Below are 22,480 nucleotides of genomic sequence, written 5' to 3' on the forward strand. Positions count from 1 at the left end.
AAATAATTCTCTCTACTATTCTGACATTTCACATTCTTAAAATAAAGTGGTGATCCTAACTGACCTAAGACAGGGAATTTTTACTAGGATTAAATGTCAGGAATTGTGAAAAACTGAGCTTAAATGTATTTGGCTAAGGTGTATGTAAACGTCCGACTTCAACTATAAGTCAGATATTACAAGAATATTCTATGAATTTTGTATTTGCTGCCAAATGCATTACTTACAAGTTCCAGGTAGAACTTTTCCATATGGGAAGACTCAACATATAGCTGTCTCTCTTGAGGCTTGTGCAGCTGTGGTAACTACTTGTCACTAAATGCTATTCCCTGCTGTTGTTCTGTCACTCATGGCTGTTCCTGTTCCTCTGCTGCTTCTATGGCTCTGCAGGAGGAGGGGAAGACTGTAGAGGAGGGCGACTGTGGTAGTAAGTATTTGCTCATTATAATACAACTGTTTTTATGTTTGTAAGGAGAATATTGTAATCACATTTGAAAGCATATCTTCTATCTTGGTTTGTAGTCCCATGATGGACCTGGCCAATCCTTTCTCTTCGGAGAATGCAGTGACCACAACATGTGTGTGCCTGCATTTTGCTTGGGTGCGTGCATTCATGCTCTCTCACAGTGCTATCTGATGACAGACAATGTGACTGAAGAAGCTCACGTCAGAGTGTTCATTTGGATGAGTGTTGTCTTGTGCTGCCTGACTGACGGTGCTGTGCTCTCCTCCCAGTCCCTGACAGCTGCGATGCAGTAAAGAGCTGTCTCATGCGTATTCCCCACGCGCCTGCATGCCTCAACAGCTTCAATAACCTGCTGAAAGAGCACAACATCACCGCTCCTAAACTTTCCCCCATGCCCCAGCTCCCCACCAACCTCTCCCAGTTCCCCTCCCAGGTCACCCAGCTAATGCCCTCTCTCCCCCAGAACTCTCCCAAGAGTTCTTCCAGTACACTCGGCCATTCACCCAAATGTCCCAGCGTGTCTCCCAACTGCCACAACAGACCTCTCAACTGCCCCAACAGATGTCCCAACTGCCCCACCAGCTCCAAGTTCAAATACCTCAGCATTTACCTGGTCTACCCACCAACCTACTCCAGCAGTTATCCAGCTTACCCCCAAACCCTGGCCAATCTTCCCAGCCAGATATACAACTTACCTCAGCGAGTGGGACAGTCCTACACCAACGTGCAGAACCGCCTGAACAGCCTTAAGCCCCAGGATGCCTAAGCAGCAGCAGCAAAACCGGGACCTGGAGTTGGACCGCCTGGTCCGCCAGGTCCCTCTCCACCACCGTCCTCCGACTCGCACCCCCTCACCGTCCTCCCCCAACAGTACCCTAGAGCTGCCCAACGTGCCCTTCTACCCCCGCCTACCACCCATCAGCCTGTCCAGGCAGCTGTCAGGGCTTTTCAACCCCACCTTCCACATCGAGGACGACCCCACGTCCGCTCTACCCTCAGGTGATTCAGCAGCAGCCCACACAGACATCCTGCCCTGTTCAGTGCTGTGCTGTGAAGCTGTGCTGTGATACTGTGCTATGATGCTGTGTTGTGTTTTGCTGGGCTTGTGTTGCAGTCAGTTGTTATTTGTTGTTGTTTCTGTCTGTGACATGTCTGTTTTGTATGTACTGTAGCATGTTTCTCAGAAAAACCTAGAAGCTTAGGATCCTGTGGTTCCAGGAAGCTCTTGCTTTAAATGGTCTGTTTGTTCTCTGTATGTTTGTTTGTTATATAATAGTTTCAGCTGTCTGTTTTGTGATAGGCAAGCCTTCAAGTGGCACTTGAAGCGCTGACAAAAGTTGGAGAGAGTACATTTGTCATTTTGCAGACACTCTTATCCAGAGCAATTAGGGTTAAGTGGCTTGCTCAAGGGCACATCAACAGATTTGTCACCTAGTCAGCTTGGGGATTCGAACCAGCGGTTACTGGCCCAACGCTCTTAACCGTTTGGCTACCTGCCGCCCAGAGTATTTGACACTTGTAGTGTCCTATTTTGTGTTGACACTTAGAGCGTCTAAGCGTCTAGTACAGTGGTATTCAAACTTTTTCAATGGCGACCCCATTTTTTCAGACAGAATTTATGGGGACCCCATTCTTTTCCCCAAGAATTTCTCGTGACCCCACCCCATAGCAAATCTAATGTCACAGCCTTAAAATCTGTAAATTTTGATTTTTACGTCAACAAATAACCTTAAATTCATTGCATTTTCATCTCTTATCAAAATGAAAGGAAACCAATAACCCATACAATAATCTGTATTTTTGTTGTCTACCCCCCTAAAAAAATATATATTTTTAAAGGTTTTGTCAACCCCACTGCAGTTCACTAGGGGTCAAGTCCCCAACTTTGAATACCACTGGTCTAGCATATGTGTGTAGAGTACCACAGTACATAAGCCTTATTACTAGCTGTGTTCCACTGGAGAACAGTTGAGTCGCTCAGTGTGTTACTGTTGTTTCCCCAGTGAGCTCCAGGCTCAGTGTGCACCCAGCTGTCAATGTGGAGGATGTGGATTCAGGCGGAGAGGGAGGAGGGGATGGAGGGGAGCACCACCGCCACCACATTCCCCAAATCCTTACCCTACAGGACCCCAACTTTAAGACCCTGACCGTACCCGGAGTGTCCAAAACCAGCCGTCAGAGGTGAGCGCATACTCCCAAATGAAATTGCCTCCACATAAAGATATTGTCCAAATATATATATAAAGCACATGACTGCTGTCTCTAATACTACTATTACTACTGCAATTTATTTCCCAACCTCTGATATCCTCTAAATTAGTGTTTTCTTTTTTCCTTCTATATTGCTTTGGTCGACAGTAAAGTTGCTGAAAAAGAGTAAGAATGGAGAATGCCTATAAAATACAGTGCATCTTAGTTTATAGACTGTATTTCTATTTTATTTTGTTGATTGAAAGCCCCCCCACTCCCAACCTCTTTAGACATGGTGTTTAGTGTCCCTTTACTTGTCCATCTACTGTCTGTCTCTCAATAGCATGTTCATCTATGTTTGTAGTCTTTTGTTCTGCAGTTCTGCTCTGTTTTATTGTGTTGTGTTGCTGTGCTGTTCTATCTTGTACTGTTTTCTGTTGTTATGTGTCCTGTTGTCTGCTACCGCTGCGAGTCATGTCAATAGTAAGTGCAATAAATGGATAAGTAAGTACAATAAGAGTATCTTGCACTATCTTCAACCTGTCATCTGGTTGTGTGTTCCGTCTGTGACTAATTGTATGAATGCTGTTAGTGATTGTTGTTGTTGTCATTGTGATTCTCTACACACACACACACACTTCTCTGCCCCTGTTGATGGAACCATGGACTGACCTAGTGAGAAGAAACCCAAGAATATCTGGACCAATATGTAAGATGTGTAGTCATTGTCACATCAAGGATCCATCCAACCATCAACATTCATCCCATCATCAGAAATTCACCTGTCACGTGTGCTCCCTCTCTGGCCTCTAGGTCACCAGGCTGCTCGTCACGGCGCACACCTGTCACCAGCGTTTATGCGAATAATGACACTCACCTGGACTCCATCACCTCCTTGATTACCTGTCCTTTATATGTCACTCCCTTTGGTTTCTTCCCCAGTCGTCATTGTTGCTGTTTCATGTCCGTGCGCTGTTTGTGTTTCTTGTTTTGTTCATTTATTTATTAAATGTATTCACTCCCTGAACTTGCTTCCCGACTCTCAGCGTACATCGTTACATCACCCTTACTGCATCCTCACTCCTTCACCCCATCCTAACCTGTGTGGTTCTCTGTACAAATGTATACTACTTGAAAAAGCTGATGCTCAAGATAGTTCAGGGCCTCATTCAGTATACATGAGATTTGTGTTGAATGTTCAGACAACATCATTTCACCATGTTCCAGATACTGTATTCCCTATACTGCCATTCCCTTCCTGTGTAAACTGTAATGCCCCATGGTAAGGCCAAGACTGCAGGGAGCACTCTAATAACAGAGCAGGTTCCAAATGATAGCAGTCTTAGTTTTTCCATCTGTCTGTGTATCAGGCACTGTGCTACAGTGTTATTCCCTGCCTCCCCTCCACAGAAAGAAGTTGTACTCTCAGAGTGAGGAGGAAGAAGAGGAGATGGAGATCGCAGTGAGGGCATGGCCTAGCCAGTCCAGCATCCTCAGTGGAGACGATGGGTGAATACGGATACCTCCACATCACCACTGTTAGCTAGCTACATATGTCTACTGCACAAAATGTGTTAGTCGGTGGGTATCGACAATGTGGTCAGAATAGCCTTTCTCATACCATCAGTGAATGTCTTGAGAAAGTTCATATTGACTGAAATTCAGGCACAATAAAGGTGCAGAGATAAAAATGTGTGTACGGGAGACATTTTCCATTTTCACTGTGCTTTTATTCACACCAACACAAGTGTTGTAATATTCACTTCAAAAGAACATTGATGTGTGGTTTCAGGGAAAGTGTTTGGTGTGTGTGTGTTAATTACCTATGGATGTTTTGTGTTTGAAGGCTAAAGGAGCGCCCTGCGTCGTCCGCTAGCCAGGCCAGCTACGTGGTGAACGAGCGCCTACAGGAGCTGGTCAAGATGTTTAAGGAGAGGACAGAAAGGGCCAAAGAGAAACTCATAGACCCAGATCACTCTGATGATGACAGTCAAACTGCCTGTGGGTAACACATAACAGTTACACTCAGGTCTGGTCATGTGCTCAATGTCCAATGTACACATGCCACAAATGCAGTTACAAACACACATGGCTTACAGACAATGGGCCTGATTTTGACAATGCTAGCAACAAGGGAGCAAAAAAAAGAAGAAATACTAATACTCCCAATACTTGTAGTTCAATTTTCTTAAAAACCTGACAGACAGCAGTAATCTGCACACTGTTAGAATGCAACACAGCAGATACAATTCAGTCCCTTGTGTATCAGTTGTCTTGAATTACGAAGCAACCTCATTCGCTCCATGACTAAGAAAGACACCTGTTCTGAAGGGTTACAGTTAGGTGCAAAAACTTGACGTACCCAGTTGCGGACCACTTTTTGGAAGCTAACCACTCTATATTTTGTCCCTTCGCTATTTCGGCATCTAATACGTCACCCTTCCTAGGAGAGGGGGTGACCTTGACAATTTATTATTAAAACGAGAGGCCGCCTGGATCTTTAATTTAAAGACCCTTGCTCCCTCCGGTCTCGGCGTAGACTTTGATCTGAAGCCATTCTTGTGATTGTGTTTTTGCTATCCATTGTAAATAATGTTTGTAGGCCTATGTAGCCAAATGTTATCTATAACCTTATATTAACCATTCATGCTTTTTTATATGTTCTATTTATATTTCTAAATCAACCAATGAAATCAAGCAACAGCCAGCCATGATTACAGACACCTGTGTGTGTTCCTTTCAAACTATACTGAACAAAAATATAAACACAACATACAACAATTTGAATGAGTTACAGTTCACATAAGGACATACGTCAAATAAATTCTTTAGGCCCTAATCTATGGATTTCACATGACTGAGAAGGGGCTGCCATGGGTGGGCCCGGGAGGGCATAGGCCCACCCACTGGGGAGCCAGGCCCAGCCAATCAGAATTAGTTTTTCTCCACAAAAGGGCTTTATTACAGACTGAAATACTCATCAGTTTCATCAGCTATCCGTGTGGCTGGTCACAGACGATCCTGCAGGTGAAGAAGCCGGAAGTGAAGGTCCTGGGCTGGCGTGGTTGCGCGTGATCTGCGGTTGTGAGACTGGTTGGACGTACTGCCAAACTCTCTAAAACGACATTGGAGGCGGCTTATAGTAGATAAATTAACATTAAATTCTCTGACAACAATTCTAGTGGACATTCCTGCAGTCAGCATGCCAATTGCACGTTCCCTTAACTTGAGACATCTGTGGCATTGTGTTGTGTGACAAAACTGCCTTTTATTGTCCCCACCACAAGGTGTACCTGTGTAATGATCATGCTGTTTAATCAGCTTCTTGATATGCCACACCTGTCAGATGGATGGATTATCTTGGCAAAGGAGAAATGCTTACTAACAGGAATGTAAACAAATTTGTGCCCAAAATTTGAGAGAAATAAGCTTTTTGTGCGTATGGAACATATTTTATTTCAGCTCATGAAACATGGGACCAACACTTTACATGTTGCGTTTATATTTTTGTTCAGTATATATAAACTAGTGACCCGCAGTGTTTGTCATTGTACCCTGATGAAAACAACTTGGCTGTCGAAATTTTGGTTATAAAATGATTGCATCTGAGCTCCTAGAGTGTGAGGCTCGCCTTTTTCTTTTTCAAGTGAAGGGTTACAGTACCTTTTATTTCCAGGTGCAAACGCACAGCCAAACATATCAAAACTCGGACCGTCCGCTCACATACAGGTGAGCTGCATCAGCACAGCTGTGGCCAACGACCTCTTTAACCCGACTTTTCACCTCTGACCCGTGACTCTCCTCTGCTCTTTCACCTGCAGCCCCTGCGAGAGCTCCAACACCACCTCCTGCACCTCCAGAGGAGCCGAAGGAGGAGGAGATAGAGGAGCAGCAACCCAAGCCTAGATTATGCTGCAAGGTGACGCCTCCTCGCTGGATCAGAGCTCTGCTGCACTACCGCTTCCCCGCTAGCATCGACCCCTTCACCAGTGAGCTCCCCCTCCGCCTAGCATTCACTATCTCCTCGTCCTTTAACCCTCCTCTCTTCCTCCTGCTTTCCTCCTCCTATTCTTGTATTAATCCCTCCTCCTCTATTACTTTTTCCACTCCAATTTTGTCATCTCCTGATGGTTGTCACTAGTTACCACACCCACAGTCAAAATTGGCTACATTGTAAAAATTCCTGAAAACAGACATTTGCTTTTTGGTCTTAATTTAAGGTTAGGAATAGACATAAGGTTAGCAGTGTGGTTAAGGTTAGGTTTAAAATCAGATTTTAAGAAGGGAAATTGTAGAAATAGGCGGGGTTTAGCCATAATTATGACGTGGCTGTGGTAACTAGTGACAACCTCCTGCTTTGATCTGAACGTTAGTTTGGCTTTCAGTGACCTAATTTGTTGATCTTTATCATACCTGCTCTTTCTTTTGCTTTATGGGGATGATGCATCTCTCTCTCTAGATCTGGTCTATGTGCTGTGGCTGTTTTTCGTCACCTTGGCGTGGAACTGGAACATGTGGCTTATCCCGGTGCGCTGGGCCTTCCCCTACCAGAACCCCAGTAACATCTACCTGTGGCTACTCACTGACTATCTGTGTGACCTCATCTACATCCTGGACATACTGGTCTTCCAGCCCCGCCTGCAGTTTGTCCGCAGTGGAGACATAGTGGTGAGATAGGGACATTTCACAATTGTAGTCTCAATTTTGGCATTCTAATGAGTCCATGTTGCCAGAAGAGGGGTTACATCTCAAATCGATTTTGCAGATACACACACAGAAATACACGTGTCAAAATCATTGATGTATGTGTTTTTTGTTTGTTCTCATTGCAGTTTGACAAAAAGGACATGAGAGTGAATTACATGAAAACCTTCCGGTTCAAGGTAAGGTTTCACTTGAAAATGATTTTGCAGTGTTCACTACTGAATGACTACTCCGTGGCCTTCTAGTTAGAATGTATGCCCTGAGATTGGAAGGTTGTGAGTTCAATCCCTGGCTGAGTCATACCAAAGACTGTAAATATGGGACCTGATGAGTCTCTGCTTGGCACTCAGCATTAAGGAGATAGTTTTGGGGTAAGGCCCTGTGATAGACTAGCGTCCTGCCCAGGGTGTGTACTTGTACATTAAGCTGCCTCACGCTACAGAAACAGGGCCTACCTTTCCGGCTCGCACAAGCTAAGGCTTGTGCAAGGCTATATACTTACTACTGAATAGCTTTGAGAAAGATAATGTTTTTTAGCCATGTGATGATGTCAGCTTATTTACAGACCATGTCTCTGACTGTGTTTCTCTGGGTTACAGATGGATGTCATCAGTCTTGTTCCACTGGAGTTGTTCTATTTTAAAACTGGGATCAACCCACTCCTCCGCTTCCCACGACTACTAAAGGTAAGGCTTACCTGCCACCTGTGTGGTCTACCTGGGTTGACTGTGATATAGAGCTGAGATTAACCAAAAATGATCGGCACTGATCACTTATCGCAGGCATTTTGCCGATATCGTTCATTACAATAAGTAGCCTATACTAGAAAGTTTGAAATGAAATAAGTTCACTCATATGGGTGATTTGTTAATCGGACAATTGATGGCTACTGTGAAACATACCATCATGTTATTCAGACAGCAATTAAAATGTAATCTTTCCTCCATTCTCCAGATAATGTCTTTCTTTGAGTTCAACGACCGTCTTGAGGGCATCCTGACCAAAGCCTACGTTTACAGGTGAGCACAATCAAATTGTTGTTAAATTTTTAGCACAGTATTTTATCTGCATCACCATGCTCAGGTCACAATGAATAGGATTATATGGGCAGGGGGACCTGATCCTAGATAAGCACTCCTATTCTGAGACTCAGGCCCTGGTCTTTCTTAGGGACATGAGGGGCAGCTCAGTATGTAAAAGCCACTCTCTCCTTCTGTCTGGTTTGATCAGAGTGATCCGGACCACCACCTACCTGCTGTACTGCCTGCACTGTAATGCCTGTCTGTACTACTGGGGCTCTGCGTATGAAGGTCTGGGCTCCACGCAGTGGGTCTATGACGGACAGGGCAACAGGTGTGAGGATTCACCTTCAATAAACTTAGAATCATCATAATCATACCTTCACACTATCATTGAATTGTCCCTGTAATCATGTTTTTCAGTTACATCCGCTGCTACTACTTTGCTGTGAAGACCCTAATCACCATTGGTGGACTGCCGGACCCCACAACGCTCTTTGAAATCATCTTTCAGCTCATCAACTACTTTGTAGGAGTGTTTGCCTTTTCCATCATGATTGGACAGGTTGGTTACCACATTACCAATAGCTGTGTATAATGTAAAATATGATCATGTGTTTAAGGATGAAATATCTAGATTGTTATCTAGCTCTGAATCATTATCTGAACATCTGTTCTATTATAAGCTAATTATAGTGTTGGCTGTTGTGATTAGTGTCGACTCCTGATTGGCCAATGACCGTTTCTTTCAGATGAGAGACGTGGTTGGTGCAGCCACAGCAGGACAGACGTACTACAGAGCATGCATGGACAACACTGTCAAATACATGGCCTCCTACCGTATCCCTAAAGACGTGCAGAACCGGGTTAAAACCTGGTACAACTACACCTGGCAGTCCCAGGGCATGCTGGGTAGGCACATGTCACTTTGTGCTGTGTAGTGTTGTTCTGTTGCATTGTGCTGCATTGCCTTGTGTTGCGTTGTGTTTACTCTCTATTTGTGTCTGTCTCTATACAGATGAACAGGAGCTTCTGGTCCAACTCCCAGACAAGATGAGGCTGGACATCGCTGTAGATGTCAACTATGACATTGTCAGTAAAGTGTCTCTCTTCCAGGTGCGTAAGTCTTCAGGCTGTCTCAGCCCACAGAAGATTTGACGAGCTCTATCTCTCTGTAATTCTCACTCAGCCCTACTTCTCCCTCTCAGGGTTGTGATAGACAGATGATCTTTGACATGCTGAAGAGACTGAGGTCTGTTGTTTACCTTCCAGGGGACTATGTCTGCAAAAAGGTAAAGGTTAAAGCAATATCCGGTAGCTGTGCCGCCTCTCTAGCTTGTTTGTGTCCGTGTGTGTGCGAGTGTGCTTCTGTTTGAATGTATTTAATGTGCAGTTTGTATACACTCTGCGCCTTCTTTGTGTAAGGTAAACTGTTAAGAGCAGGAGATGTCTGACTGTCGCTCTGTGTTTCAGGGTGAAGTTGGACGGGAAATGTACATCATCAAAGCCGGAGAGGTGCAGGTGGTGGGCGGGCCAGACGGGAAGACTGTGTTTGTCACGCTGAGGGCGGGGTCTGTGTTTGGGGAAATCAGGTGAGCATGATGTCAGGTCTGACGTATGCTCTTTGTTTCACTGAAGGAAGCACACACATTTTCTTCAGGAAATGTACTTTTTCTAGTTGGATTTCTTCTCTTTGGGTTGAAAGCTTGCTGGCAGTGGGTGGAGGGAACAGGAGAACAGCAAACGTGGTGGCTCATGGCTTCGCCAACCTGTTCATCCTGGACAAGAAGGACCTCAATGAGATTCTAGTGCATTACCCCGAGTCCCAGAAGCTGCTCCGCAAGAAGGCCAGGTTAGACAGGGGAATAAAGACTACTATTAATTTCTGGGTGTTTCGAAGTTCACAATTTTTAGTGTATAAGAATTTGTGATTGTTTCCGGAATCAGGAAGATGCTCACGAAAGATAAGAAGCCTCCGAAGGAGCCGGCCCAGGTGATCCCTCCTCGAATGGTCACGCCCAAGCTATTCAAAGCTGCTCTGGATGTGGCGCATCAGAAAACAGGCCTCAAAGGGACCCTCGCCAAGATTAAGGAAAATATCAACAAATCCAGCGTTTCTCTACAGGTATGGCATTTGCTGTAAAAAAAAAAAAACACCCACATTATCTACACACACACACACACTTGTATGCTCTGAATGAGCTAACCTCCCAGTTTCCCCACAGCCCTCCATGTCCTCCTCCCTGCCTCCCTTGTCCCCAGTCTCTCCAGTCTCCAGTCTGGACCCAGAGCGCGAGGCTAACGCCATGTCACCAACCATAGACAGCTCCACGCTGCTCTGCCCCGTCTCCCATTGTCACGGAGATGAGACACTCTCCAAGGAGCAGGGCCAAGTGGCGGGAGAAGTTGCAGGAGAGAGTGGGAAGAAGAAAGAAAAGAGAAAGGCATGAGTTGTCTCCAAAAGCTTTTAAAGCTGTCTTCATGTGGAGAAAGGGATGCACTTTTTTGTCCCTCTGTACTCTACTGCAGAGAGGGAGACCAGAGAGAGAAGAGCCATGGTTCCTAAAGATCATCCAATTATGTCTCAGGAGTCACAGACTCACAGTTTCTGTTCCTTTATACCCATATACTCTTCTTTTAGCTAACCCTTTGATACTTGTGAAGTACACTGAGTATACCAAATTTGGAACACCTTCCTAATATTGAGTTCAAACCCCCCCCCCCCCCCCCCTTTGCCCTCAGAACAGACTCAATTTCTCATGGCATGGACTCTACAAGGTGTCGAAAGCATTCCACAGGGATGCTGGCCACAATGCTTCCCACAGTTGTGTCAAGTTGGCTGAATGTCTTTTGGGTGGTGGACGATTCTTGATACACACGGGAAACTGTTGAGCGTGAAACCCAGTGTTGCAGTTCTTGACACAAACCGGTACGCCCGGCACCTTCTACCTAATATCCCGTTCAAAGGCACTTAAATATTTTGTCTTGCCGATTCACAATCTGAAAGGCACACATACACAATCCATGTCTCAATTGTCTCAAGGATTAAACATTTTAAAATCCTTCTTTAACCTGTTGCCTCCTTCATCTACACTGATTGAAGTGGATTTAATAAGGGATCATAGCTTTCAACTGGATTCACCTGGTCAGTTTATGTAATGCAAAGAGCAGGTGTTCTTAATGTTGTTTTGTATACTCAGTGTATAGGGCCTAGGCTACCTAATTCCACAGGGATGGAGAAACGGGTGCTAAACTGATGTCTTTGATATTGCAGTATATGTTTGTGTTTACAATCCCAGAGGTAAATGTACCAATCAGCAATAATTGACACAGACATCATCTCATCAGGGGTATGACAAGGTGGTCACACAGGGTACAGCTGTGTGTGTGGGGGAGGTCCTCTCCAAGTCTTCTGTTCTGTCTGTTTTCCGAAAAACAAATGCCTTCTCCTAAAACCTAGTTTTTGTTCATTTTATTCCTTTTTTTAAATGCATTCAGTGAGGGGGGGGGGGGGGGGGTGAAATGGGAAATACTATAAAAATGTTGGAATCTGAGGAAAGATTTTGAAATGTTTACGTTTTGTAAAGATGACCAGTTATTTATAGTTTTGTTCAATGGAATGTTATTGCCTTATTTTTCATGGCCCTTGATAGTGTTTCTGGGGTGAATGGGTCAATGATGTATATATTTTTAATCTGAAAATGTTGAAATGTGTACACTCCTTGAGTGTACAATTTTTATAATGGTCAGCTTGTCAATGTACATATTGTTTTATATGCAGAAAGGTAGAAGTGCAGCTAATAATTTAATCAAGACTGGTAAACTGTCAATCATGAGTTCACCATGCCAGACAATCAAAGATTTACTTTTAGTCGGCAGCTATACCTTACAAAATCATTTTGAATTTAGCTGAACAAATGACACTTACAACAGCTTTTGACACTGATGGGTATGTTTAAAATGACTGTTTATAATTTTTTTACTAACTTGACAGATCAGAAGACGACTCATGTCCACAATTTATACATGAACAGTACATGTTTTTAAGTTAGAGGTTTTGTTATCTGTTGGATATACTTTTTAATCATACTGTTAACCAAATGCTGTTTTCAAAAGTTTGTAAATACATTGTACATGGGGGGGGGAATTGTGTGTATTTTACATGAGTTTTTACAGGAAAATACTTAAACCCTTGAATTAAGTTTTTCAGGAAGCAATGCAAGGTGTAACATAATTGTATAGATCCTAAATTCACCAATGAAATACATAGGGTCTATAAACCAGCTACTGAAACTGCCAGACAATGTGTAGCTTGTATGTGAATATTGTTATGTTGGTTGTTGACTACCTTTCTTTGTGTATATGGTGTAGGTGACAAAAGCTGTCATGCAACAGATGCTGAGAAAAAAACTTTTGTGATACACCTGCTTTTAATAGATGGGTTAGCTAACGATGTTCACGCTTCAATGGGGCAGAAGTCCATGAGTTGTTGTGATTCTGGATCGCCAGGTAGCTACCAACAATGACAAGAAACTGCCATGTGGGGTATCGCGAGTGACTTGTTTCAACTTGTTCTTGATGCCATGTCTTGTTTTGGCTGATTTCATGTCAATGCTAATATGGCTCAAATTCGCTTCCTAGCTAACCAACAACAGTTAACAAATGCTCATTGTGCAAATATATTTATGTTTTCAATAAACATTGGAGACAATATAGTTTACATTGTCAACAATTTAAGCCAACCGCGTCTGTTTTGCCTCATAGTTGCGCAGGAGTTGATTTTGTTTAGTTAAGTGATAATGCCCGAGAAGCCGGTGTTTGGAGGATATATTGGCACGGTGTTGTTAGGCCCGAGATAAAGTCGAGGGCTGACAAACCGTGCCAATATATCCTCAGAACACCGGTTTCGAGGGGATTAACACTTTGGATTCTTTACTATTTTCTACATTGTAGAATAATAGTGAAGACATCAAACCTATGAAATAACACGTGGAATCATATAGTAACCTAATATATTTTATATTTGAGATTCTTCAAATAGCCACCCTTTGCCTTAACAGCTTTGCACACTCTTGGCATTCTCTCAACCAGCTTCATCTGGAATGTTTTTCCAACAGTCTTGACGGAGTTCCCACATGCTGAGCACTTGTTGGCTGGTTTTCCTTCACTCTGCGGTCCGACTCATCCTCAAACCATCTCAATTTGGTTGAGATCGGGGGATTGTGGATGCCAGGTCATCTGATGCAGCACTCCATCACTCTCCTTCTTGGTAAAATAGCCCTTACACAGCCTGGAGGTGTGTAGGGTCATTGTCCTGTTGAAAAACAAATGATAGTCCCACTAAGCGCAAACCAGATGGGATGGCGTATCGCTGCAGAATACTGTGGTAGCCATGCTGGTTAAGTGTGCCTTGAATTCTAAATAAATCATAGTGTCCCCAGCAAAGCACCCCCACACCATAACACCTCCTCCTCCATGCTTTACGGTGGGAAATACAAATGCGGAGCTCATCCATTCACCTACACCGCGTCTCACAAAGACACGGCTGTTGGAACCAAAAATCTCAAATTTGGACTCCAGACCAAAGGACAAATTTCCACCAGTCTAATGTCCATTGCTTGTGTTTCTTGGCCCAAGCAAGTCTCTTCTTATTATTGGTGTCCTTTAGTAGTGGCTTCTTTGCTCTGTGAAGCATTTATTTGGGCTGCAATTTCTGAGGCTGGTAACTCTAATGAACCTATCCTCTGCAGCAGAGGTAACTGAGTCTTCCATTCCTGTGGCGGTCCTCATGAGAGCCAGTTTCATTATAGCGCTTGATGGTTTTTGCGACTACACTTGAAGAAACTTTCAAACTTATTGAAATGTTCCTTATTGACTGACCTTCATGTCTTAAAGTAATAATGGACTGTCATTTCTCTTTGCTTATTTGAGCTATTCTTGCCATAATAGGGCTATCTTCTGTATACCACCCCTACCTTGTCACAACACAACTGATTGGCTCAAACGCATTAAGAAGGAAAGAAATTCCACAAATTAACTTTTAAGGAGACACACCTGTTAATTGAAATGAATTCCAGGTGACTACCTCATGAAGCTGGTTGAAAGAATGACAAGAGTGTGCAAAGCTGTTCATTCTAAATGTTCCATTGCCATATTGGCTGGCAACATTCTTATCCCTTGCTTGCTAGCTAGCCAACTATGGCTAACTTAGTCACGTCAAAAAGTGCAGCAAAAATAACAGCGAAGCAGCTGTTTTTTCCCGTTTACATTTGTTAAAGCTGTTTTCTAGTGAATTTTTTTTGGGATACATCCATAACAATGAGCTAAGCTAATGAGGCATGATTTTGCCTGGCATAGAAAATGTTTTGACTGGATGAGAAACGCTGCCTGTCTGTCTCGTCCCGAAGACATTACTATGGGACAGCAGGAGATCTCAGCTGGAGATCGAAATTCAATATTGAAACAATGTTACAAATGTCGGAGAGACAGATGGCAAGGTTTATACAAATAGCGAAATGCTTGTGCTTCTAGTTTTGACCGTGCAGTAATATCTAACAAGTAATCTAACAATTTCACAACAACTACCTTATACACACAAGTGTAAAGGAATGAATATGTACATATAAATATATGGATGAGCGATGGCCGGCATAGGCAAGATGCAGTAGATGGTATAGAATACAGTATATACATATGAGATGAGTACTGTAGGGTATGTAAACATTATATAAAGTGGCATTGTTTAAAGTGACTAGTGATACATTTATTACATCCAATTTTTTATTATTAGTGGCTAGAGATTTGAGTCAGTATGTTGGCAGCAGCCACTCAATGTTAGTGATGGCTGTTTAACAGTCTGTTGGCCTTGAGATAGAAGCTGTTTTTCAGTCTCTCGGTCCCAGCTTTGATGCCCCTGTACTGACCTCGCCTTCTGGATGATAGAGGGGTGAACAGGCAGTGGCTCAGGTAGTTGTTGTCCTTGATTATCTTTTTGGCCTTCCTGTGACATCGGGTGCTGTAGGTGTCCTGGAGGGCAGGTAGTTTGCCCCCGGTGATGCGTTGTGCAGACCTCACTACCCTCTGGAGAGCCTTACGGTTGTGGGTGGAGCAGTTGCCGTACCAGGCGGTGATACAGCCCGACAGCTCTCGATTGTGCATCTGTAAAAGTTTGTGAGTGTTTTCGGTGACAAGCCAAATTTCTTCTGCCTCCTGCCCTCAATCATGTCCACATCTACACTTGGTTTCAGAAACAGCCGGCCCTATCTCTCTCTCTTCCCCCAGTCCATATTCTACCACCTTCTGCCTGATTGTCCACCCGTACGCGCTCTGCTTACCCCTTCTTCGCCGTGACTGCAGGATGTCCTTCTGAACTCCCTTTCAACCTCACCCGGTACACAAGTTTGTCCCGCCCATAAACCCTTTGAGGGTTTATGACATAGCCCCTCTAGTAATTTAATAGGATCTCTATGGAGGACATATATTTCGGTCACTTGATTATCTTGTCAATACAATAGACAATATTTGATGTGAGTCTTTAAATGATAGAGAAAATAAAATAATAAAGCAGTGAACAACTACGTCACCCAGAGAGCCCCTCGGTTTTAGTGTGACGTCAGAAGGTTTGTTTTGATCTGCAGTCAGCTGATGGACCATCTGTACATTGCAAAGTAAAGAGGGTGATGCCATCTTCTTCGTGCTCTAAATTAAATTACTATTGTTGAAGTGTAAACAATATTTGAAATGCTTCAACGGAGGTCAACTTGTCGAACCAGGTCTGATTGGGACGTGAATGACAAACTCAAGAGCTAACGTTAATGATTAACTAGCCAGTGAGGAAGCGATCTAGCTAATGTTAGCTACCGGTAACGGTAGTTGACAGAACTTGATGTTGTAGCTATAAAGGACTAAACTCAATCGTGTAATCCAAGGATATGATTTGGGATTAGTGAAATAACCATGGAAATGACTGAGTTACCTCTTGATGTAAGACTAATAGGCTAGTAGCCTATTTCATTCCTAAAATTGCTATTTTATAACTCAGTTAATATCGGTCCTTATTTGGACACTGTGACAACAAACCTCCAAACGAGCTTCAATATCATACAACACTCCTTCCGTGGCCTCCAACTGCTCTTAAATACAAGTAAAACTAAATACATGCTCTTTAACCGATCGCTGCCCGCACCCGCCTGGCCGACTAACTTAGAATATGTGGAGAACTACAAATACCTAGGTGTCTGGTTAGACTGTAAACTCTCCTTCCTGACTCACATTAAGCATCTCCAATCCAAAATTAAATCTAGAATCGGCTTCCTATTTCGCAACAAAGCATCCTTCACTCATGTTGCCAAACATACCCTCGTAAAATGGACTATCCTACCGATCCTTAACTTCGGCGATGTCATTTAAAAAATTGCCTCCAACACTACTCAGCAAATTGGATGTAGTCTATCACAGTGCCATCCGTTTTGTCACCAAAGCCCCATATACTACCCACCACTGCGACCTGTATGCTCTCGTTGGCTGGCCCTCGCTTCATATTCGTCGCCAAACCCACTGGCTCCAGGTCATCTATAAGTCTATGCTAGGTAAAGCCCCGCCTTATCTCAGCTCACTGGTCACCATAGCAGCACCCACCCATAGCACGCGCTCCAGCAGGTATAATTCACTGGTCATCCCCAAAGCCAACTCCTACTTTGGCAGCCTTTCCTTACAGTTCTCTGCTGCCAATGACTGGAACGAATTGCAAAAATCCCTGAACCTGGAGTCTTTTATCTCCCTCACTAACTTTAAGCATCAGCTGTCAGAGCATTGCACCTGTACACAACCCATCTGTAAATAGCCCACCCAACTACCTCATCCCCATATTGTTGTTTATTTTTTTGCTCCTTTGCACCCCAGTATCTCTACTTGCACATTAATCTTCTGCACATCTATCACTCCAGTGTTTAATTGCTAAATTGTAATTATTTTGCCACTATGGCCTATTTATTGCCTTACCTCCCTAATCTTACTACATTTGCACACACTGTATATAGATTTTTTTATTGTGTTATTGACTGTACGTTTGTTTATTCCATGTGTAACTCTGTGTTGTTTGTGTCGCACTGCTTTGCTTTATCTTGGCCAGGTCGCAGTTGTAAATGAGAACTTGTTCTCAACTGGCCTACCTGGTTAAATAAAGGTCAAATTAAAAGTCAGTTTCAATGATGTGGTTGTCAATGCTTTGGGTGTCTTGACAACTCGATATGTGTTATCATGTAGCATATGTTGATAAAACATTTTTAACTTTCAGTAGGTAAAGTAGCCCTTAACCATGACTCTGTTCCATTACATTACACGAGTCGTTGGACAAAGGCATATTCTGTATGGGAGAGTTTTGTTAAGAACCCTACGCTCGGGCTGAACATTATAATGTATAGCTTGCAATATGGTTTTGAAAGCATATGAACCTTATCTTTCACATCAGCAAGAAATAATAATAAAAAACTAAAATGTTTCATGAATACACACCTTTTTATAAGTTTAGGTTTAGGATTCACCACACCGCCATATTTCCATGTTACAGAGTTTGTTTAGGGAAAACAGAGTTACCTGTGCTAAAATAGTTAGCTATCTGCTTCGCTGAACACCTGTGTAATTAACAGAAGATGGAGGCCACAAACATGTTGTCCCTGAAAAATACTGTTGGCTGCAACTGTTAAAACTGGTTATAACAGTGTATTTTGCATTTGTGAAATTGACATGTTTATTTTGAAGTTGATGGATTTACAGTTGAAGTCGGAAGTTTACATACACCTTAGCCAAATACATTTAAGCTCAGTTTTTCACAATTCCTGACATTTAATCCTAGTAAAAATTCCCTGTCTTAGGTCAGTTAGGATCACCACTTTATTTTAAGACTGAAATGTCAGAATAATATTAGAGAGTGATTTATTTCAGCTTTTATTTCTTTCATCATATTCCCAGTGGGTCAGAAGTTTACATACACTCAATTAGTATTTGGTAGCATTGCCTTTAAATTGTTTAACTTGTGTCAAACGTTTCAGGTAGCCTTCCACAAGCTTCCCACAAAAGGTTGGGTGAATTTTGGCCCATTCCACATGACAGAGCTGGTGTAACTGAGTCAGGTTTGTTGGCCTCCTTGCTCGCACACGCTTGTTCAGTTCTGCCCACAAACTTTCTATAGGATTGAGGTCAGGGCTTTGTGATGGCCACTCCAATACCTTGACTTTGTTGTCCTTAAGCCATTTTGCCACAACTTTGGAAGCATGCTTGGGGTCAATGTCTATTTGGAAGACCCATTTGCGACCAAGCTTTAACTTCCTGACTGATGTCTTGAGATGTTGCTTCAATATATCCATATAATTTTCCATCCTCATGATGCCATCTATTTTGTGAAGTGCACCAGTCCCTCCTGCAGCAAAGCACCACCACAACATGATGCTGCCACCCCCGTGCTTCAAGGTTGGGATGGTGTTCTTCAGCTTGCAAGCCTCCCCCTTTTTCCTCCAAACATTACGATGGTCATTATGGCCAAACAGTTCTATTTTTGTTTCATCAGACCAGAGGACATTTCTCCAAAAAGTATGATCTTTGTCCCCATGTGCAGTTGCAAACCGTAGTCTGGCTTTTTTATGGCGGTTTTGGAGCAGTGGCTTCTTCCTTGCTGAGCGGCCTTTCAGGTTATGTCGATATAGGACTCGTTTTTACTGTGGATATAGATACTTTTGTACCTGTTTCCTCCAGCATCTTCACAAGGTCCTTTGCAGTTGTTCTGGGATTGATTTGCACTTTCGCACGAAAGTACATTCATCTCTAGGAGACAGAACGCGTCTCCTTCCTGAGCGGTATGACGGCTGCGTGGTCCCATGGTGTTTATACTTGCCTACTATTGTTTGTACAGATGAACGTGGTACCTTCAGGCGTTTGGAAATTGCCCCCAAGGATGAACCAGATTAACCAATTTTTTTTCTGAGGTCTTGGCTGATTTCTTTTGATTTTCCCATGATGTCAAGCAAAGAGGCCTTGAAATATATCCGCAGGTACACCTCCAATTGATTCAAACGATGTCTATTAGCAGAAGCTTTTAAAGCCATGACATCATTTTCTGGAATTTCCCAAACTGTTAAAAGGCACAGTCAATTTAGTGTATGTAAACTTCTGACCCACTGGAATTGTGATACAGTGAATTATAAGTGAAATAATCTGTCTGTAAACAATTGTTGGAAAAATTACTTGTGTCATGCACAAAGTAGACAAAACTATAGTTTGTTTGATATGACAACAGCCAGTGAAAGTGCAGGGCGCCAAATTCAAACAACAGAAATCTCATAATTAAAATTCCTCAAACATACAAGTATCTTATACCATTTTAAAGGTAATCTTGTTGTTAATCCCACCACAGTGTTCGATTTCAAAAAGGCTTTACAGCGAAAGCACCACAAATGATTATGTTAGGTCACCGCCAAATCACAGAAAAACAGCCATTTTTCCAGCCAAAGACAGGAGTCACAAAAAGCAGAAATAGAGATAAAATGAATCACTAACCTTTGATGATCTTCATCAGATGACACTCATAGGACTTCAAGTTACACAATACATGTATGTTTTGTTCGGTAAAGTTCATATTTATCTCAAAAAATCTCAGTATACATTGGCGCGTTATGTTTAGTAGTTCCAAAATCATCCGGTGATTTTGCAGAGAGCCACATCAATTTCCAGAAATACTCATAATAAACGTTGATCAAAGATACAAGTGTTATACATGGTATTTTAGATCCACGTCTCCTTAATGCAACCGCTGTGTCAGATTCCAAAAAAGCTTTACGGAAAAAGCACACCATGCAATAATCTGAGGTCGGCGCTCAGAGCCCAATCAAGACAAAAAGATATTCGCCATATTGTGCAGTCAACAGAAGTCAGAAATAACATTATAAACATTCACTTACCTTTGATGATCTTCATCAGAATGCACTCCCAGGAATCCCAGTTCCACAATAAATGTTTGATTTGTTCGATAATGTCCATCATTTATGTCCAAATAGCTACTTTTGTTAGCGCGTTTGGTAAACAAATCAAAACTCACGAAGCGCGTTCACTAGTTGCAGACGAAATGTCAAAAAGTTCTGTTACAGTCCGTAGAAACATGTCAAACGATGTATAGAATCAATCTTTAGGCTGTTTTTAACATAAATCTTCAATAATGTTCCAACCGGAGAATTCCTTTGTCTTCAGAAAAAGCAAATGGAACGGGAGCTACCTCTCATGGGAATGCGCGTAACCAGCTCCTGGCACTCTGCCAGACCTCTGACTCAATCCCCTCTCATTCAGCCCCCCTTTACAGTAGAAGCTTCAAACAGAAAAAAAAGATGGTTGACATCTAGTGGAAGTGCAACATGACCAATATCCCACTGTATCTTCAATAGGGGCTGAGTTGAAAATCGACCAACCTCAGATTTCCCACTTCCTGGTTGGATTTTTTCTCAGGTTTTTGCCTTCCATATGAGTTCTGTTATACTCACAGACATCATTCAAACAGTTTCAGAAACTTCAGAGTGTTTTCTATCCAAATATACTAATAATATGCATATATTAGCAACTGGGACTGAGGAGCAGGCAGTTTACTCTGAGCACCTCTGGGCACCTTATTCATCCAAGCTACTCAATACTGCCCCCAGCCATAAGAAGTTAACAAGAAATTTGTGGAGTGGTTGAAAACGAGTTTTAATAACTCCAACCAAAGTGTATGTAAACTTCCGACTACAACTGTATGTTTCTAGAACCATACCTCAATTGAGAATCGATTGACGTTTAGATGGAGTATTTGGCTGTTTTGGCTTTGAACAAAACATGTCCTTTGACTATAAGGAGTAAGGTTAGGCTCCTTTTAGTCCATTATTGGACTAGTGATAAAGGTGCTCAAAGTTGACCCATTTTGCATAAACCACCATACCATGAGACATCCATGTCTTCATCACTGGAAAAGATGAACGGTTTATCATTTAAAAGCTTAGTGTTGTTAAACTACTTATTTAAAAAACATTTTGAATAAAGTCATTTATTCATTTATTTATTTATCAGCATTTGTGAGTTCGATTCCAGGCTCAAAATGGCCAGAAACAAATAACTTTCTTCTGAAACTCATCAGTCTATATTGTTCTGAGAAATGAAGGCTATTCCATGTGAGAAATTTCCAAGAAACTGAAGATCTGGTACAACACTGTGTACTACTCCCTTCACAGAACAGCGCAAACTGGCTCTAACCAGAATAGAAAGTGGGAGGCCCCAGTGCACATCTGAGCAAGAGGACAAGTACATTAGAGTGTCTAGTTTGAGAAACAGACACCTCACAAGTCGTCACCTGGCAGCTTCATTAAATAGTACCCGCAAAACACCAGTCTCAACGTCAACAGTGAAGAGGCGACTCCGGGATGCTGGCCTTCTAGGCAGAGTTCCTCTGTCCAGTGTCTGTGTTCTTTTGTCCATCTTAATATTTTGTTTTTATTGGCCAGTCTGAGATATGGCTTTTTCTTTGCAACTCTGCCTAGAAGGCCAACATCCCGGTGTCGCCTCTTCACTGTTGACGTTGTGTCACGCGCTGACCATAGAGAGCCTTTTTATTCTCTATTTTGGTTAGGTCGGGGTGTGACTAGGGTGGGTAATCTAGGCTATTTTGTTTCTATGTTGGCCTGGTATGGTTCCCAGTCAGAGGCAGCTGTTTATCGTTGTCTCTGATTGGGGATCATATTTAGTCAGCCATTTCCCCACTGTGTTTTGTGGGATCTTGTTTTTGTGTTGTTGCCTGTGAGCACTCCTGAACATCACGTTTCGTTTGTTCTTTATTGCTTTTGTGCGTTTCATTGAATAAACATATGGAACCCATATCACGCTGCGCCTTGGTCCAAATGTTCTTACGGCGATCGTGACAGAAGATCCCACCACACCAGGACCAAGCAGCGTGCCCAGGAGGAGAAGGTATCCTGGGCTTGGGAGGAGATCAAGGAGGAGAAGATATCCTGGACTTGAGAGGAAATAATGGGAGGACACAAAAGCCTTCCTTGGAAGCAGACGCAAGGAGAAAAGAGAGGACAGTGACGAC

General features: G+C 42.8%; 1 protein-coding gene across 1 annotated transcript; it reads left to right on the forward strand.

Annotated features, from left to right (window-relative positions):
- The first annotated feature begins 378 nt into the window (after positions 1-378).
- LOC120041989 (cyclic nucleotide-gated cation channel beta-1-like) lies at positions 379-11,066 on the forward strand. Its single transcript, XM_038986862.1, has 20 exons — positions 379-427; positions 736-951; positions 1,211-1,465; positions 2,470-2,647; positions 4,067-4,165; positions 4,503-4,657; positions 6,478-6,645; positions 7,116-7,324; positions 7,489-7,539; positions 7,960-8,046; positions 8,315-8,379; positions 8,591-8,713; positions 8,803-8,944; positions 9,132-9,291; positions 9,398-9,495; positions 9,588-9,671; positions 9,853-9,971; positions 10,085-10,231; positions 10,327-10,504; positions 10,605-11,066. Exons 1-20 carry the CDS (start codon positions 379-381, stop codon positions 10,827-10,829), a joined length of 2,808 nt encoding a protein of 935 aa, XP_038842790.1. The 3' UTR covers positions 10,830-11,066.
- The last annotated feature ends 11,414 nt before the right edge of the window (positions 11,067-22,480 follow it).

Source organism: Salvelinus namaycush, unplaced genomic scaffold, assembly GCF_016432855.1.
Source record: "Salvelinus namaycush isolate Seneca unplaced genomic scaffold, SaNama_1.0 Scaffold6, whole genome shotgun sequence".
Taxonomy (NCBI): Eukaryota; Metazoa; Chordata; class Actinopteri; order Salmoniformes; family Salmonidae; genus Salvelinus; species Salvelinus namaycush.

Excerpts from the sequence above, each read along its gene's own strand:
- LOC120041989 (XM_038986862.1), top strand. The coding sequence starts at position 379 with ATGGCTCTGCAGGAGGAGGGGAAGACTGTAGAGGAGGGCGACTGTGGT. Across the intron at positions 9,496-9,587 it reads GTAAAGTGTCTCTCTTCCAG|GGTTGTGATAGACAGATGAT; the intron begins GTGCGTAAGTCT and ends TCTCCCTCTCAG. Across the intron at positions 10,232-10,326 it reads CTGCTCCGCAAGAAGGCCAG|GAAGATGCTCACGAAAGATA; the intron begins GTTAGACAGGGG and ends TTCCGGAATCAG.